This window comes from Perkinsus marinus, assembly GCF_000006405.1.
Source record: "Perkinsus marinus ATCC 50983 genomic scaffold scf_1104296929290, whole genome shotgun sequence".
Lineage (NCBI taxonomy): Eukaryota > Perkinsozoa > Perkinsida > Perkinsidae > Perkinsus > Perkinsus marinus.
In genome coordinates this window covers 1-1,198 of record NW_003216512.1, presented here as the reverse complement: position 1 = coordinate 1,198, position 1,198 = coordinate 1, and the positions used below count along the sequence as shown (strand labels likewise).

General features: G+C 51.9%; 1 protein-coding gene across 1 annotated transcript; it reads left to right on the top strand.

Moving 5' to 3' along the window:
• Positions 1–689: 689 nt before the first annotated feature.
• Positions 690–1,074, top strand: Pmar_PMAR001750 (hypothetical protein; the record flags this gene model as incomplete). Its single annotated transcript, XM_002787895.1, has 3 exons — positions 690–895; positions 930–982; positions 1,031–1,074. Coding segments are annotated over 3 exons (303 nt in total), but the record flags the coding sequence as incomplete, so codon positions are not given.
• Between the last annotated feature and the right edge of the window lie 124 nt (positions 1,075–1,198).

The following is a 1,198-nucleotide window of genomic DNA, read 5'->3' as shown; positions in this document are numbered from 1 at the left end:
CTGACAAGTCTATAGAGGATTATCGCACAAGGAGTCCGCCGACTGAGGCTAGGAGTGGTGATGGAGAGCCGACTGATGTGACGATGAGTGAGGACGCTGAAACGCCTCTAGTGGCACAAGCTACTGAGTGAAATTTTCTACCATTTGAGACGCTGAGTTGTATCACAGTACTTGGGTCACATTCATGGCTGATATGGTCGGTCATGATGACCATCATCGGCTCGCCTAATAGTACCGCCACATTTTCATCGCAACGCGTTAAGTCCCGAACGAGCAGCTTGCAGATTTCCATCGGCCTAAGAGTGGCTGTCACTCTCTGGAGGTGTTGTGGCTCCTTGCATTGCCTCTCTGAGTGATACGAAACGTATGCCGGCTTTTACGGGTTTCCTGTGATACACTGAAGTTTCTGTGTTCGCTCGTCGCAACGTGAAACCCCCTTGCATGCAGTCAGCTGATACCCCCTATTATTCAAACAGCGCTCATCACGCAGTAGCTTTCCGACAATGGAAGCTGACACCTCCAGAGAAGACGACCAGGTGAAGGGGCGAAGTGGAATTCGTATCTTTGTTATTCTCTCTGATGCGGCAGATACTCAGCTTGCGAATTGAATTACAGAAGGTCAAACGACAACGCGATGAAGGGTGGGGAATATCTTTCATGTCGTTCATCATGCTTTACTCTACTCTCAGTCTCTCTCAATTGTCGAAGAGGCTCGACGACTGTCAGAGGCTCCTGGTTCTACAGGGCGTGGACGCTGACCGAGAGCTCCAGCGGGCGGAAACCGCCAGTATGCGTCTGGAGGACTTCATGGCAAGCTGCAGTCGAGCTTGGAAGCCTCAAAGCGACTCAGCAGCGGCAGCGGGGGCTCCATCGCCAGTCGCATTACCAAGCATTAGTGTGCCGGTTGTGACCCCGGTATTTTCGCCTAGTATTTTCTCGGCATTTGGCGTTGATGGTGGGGAGTCATTTCGATGGGAAGAAGGTGAGTAATGTGATTCACACGGACTTGAAGACACTTGTGTGATTTCAGGTATCACCAAGGGTGACGCGACTTCAGAGGACTTACAGGCTGAAGTGAGTCGCCCATCCGATTGGTGGGGCTACAGAGCTTGCAGGTTCAGAATCTGCGTCTTGTCGTTAAGCGTATGACCGATGATGCAGAGGACTTCAGCGGGACGGTCGGCACTCTACGGAGCTC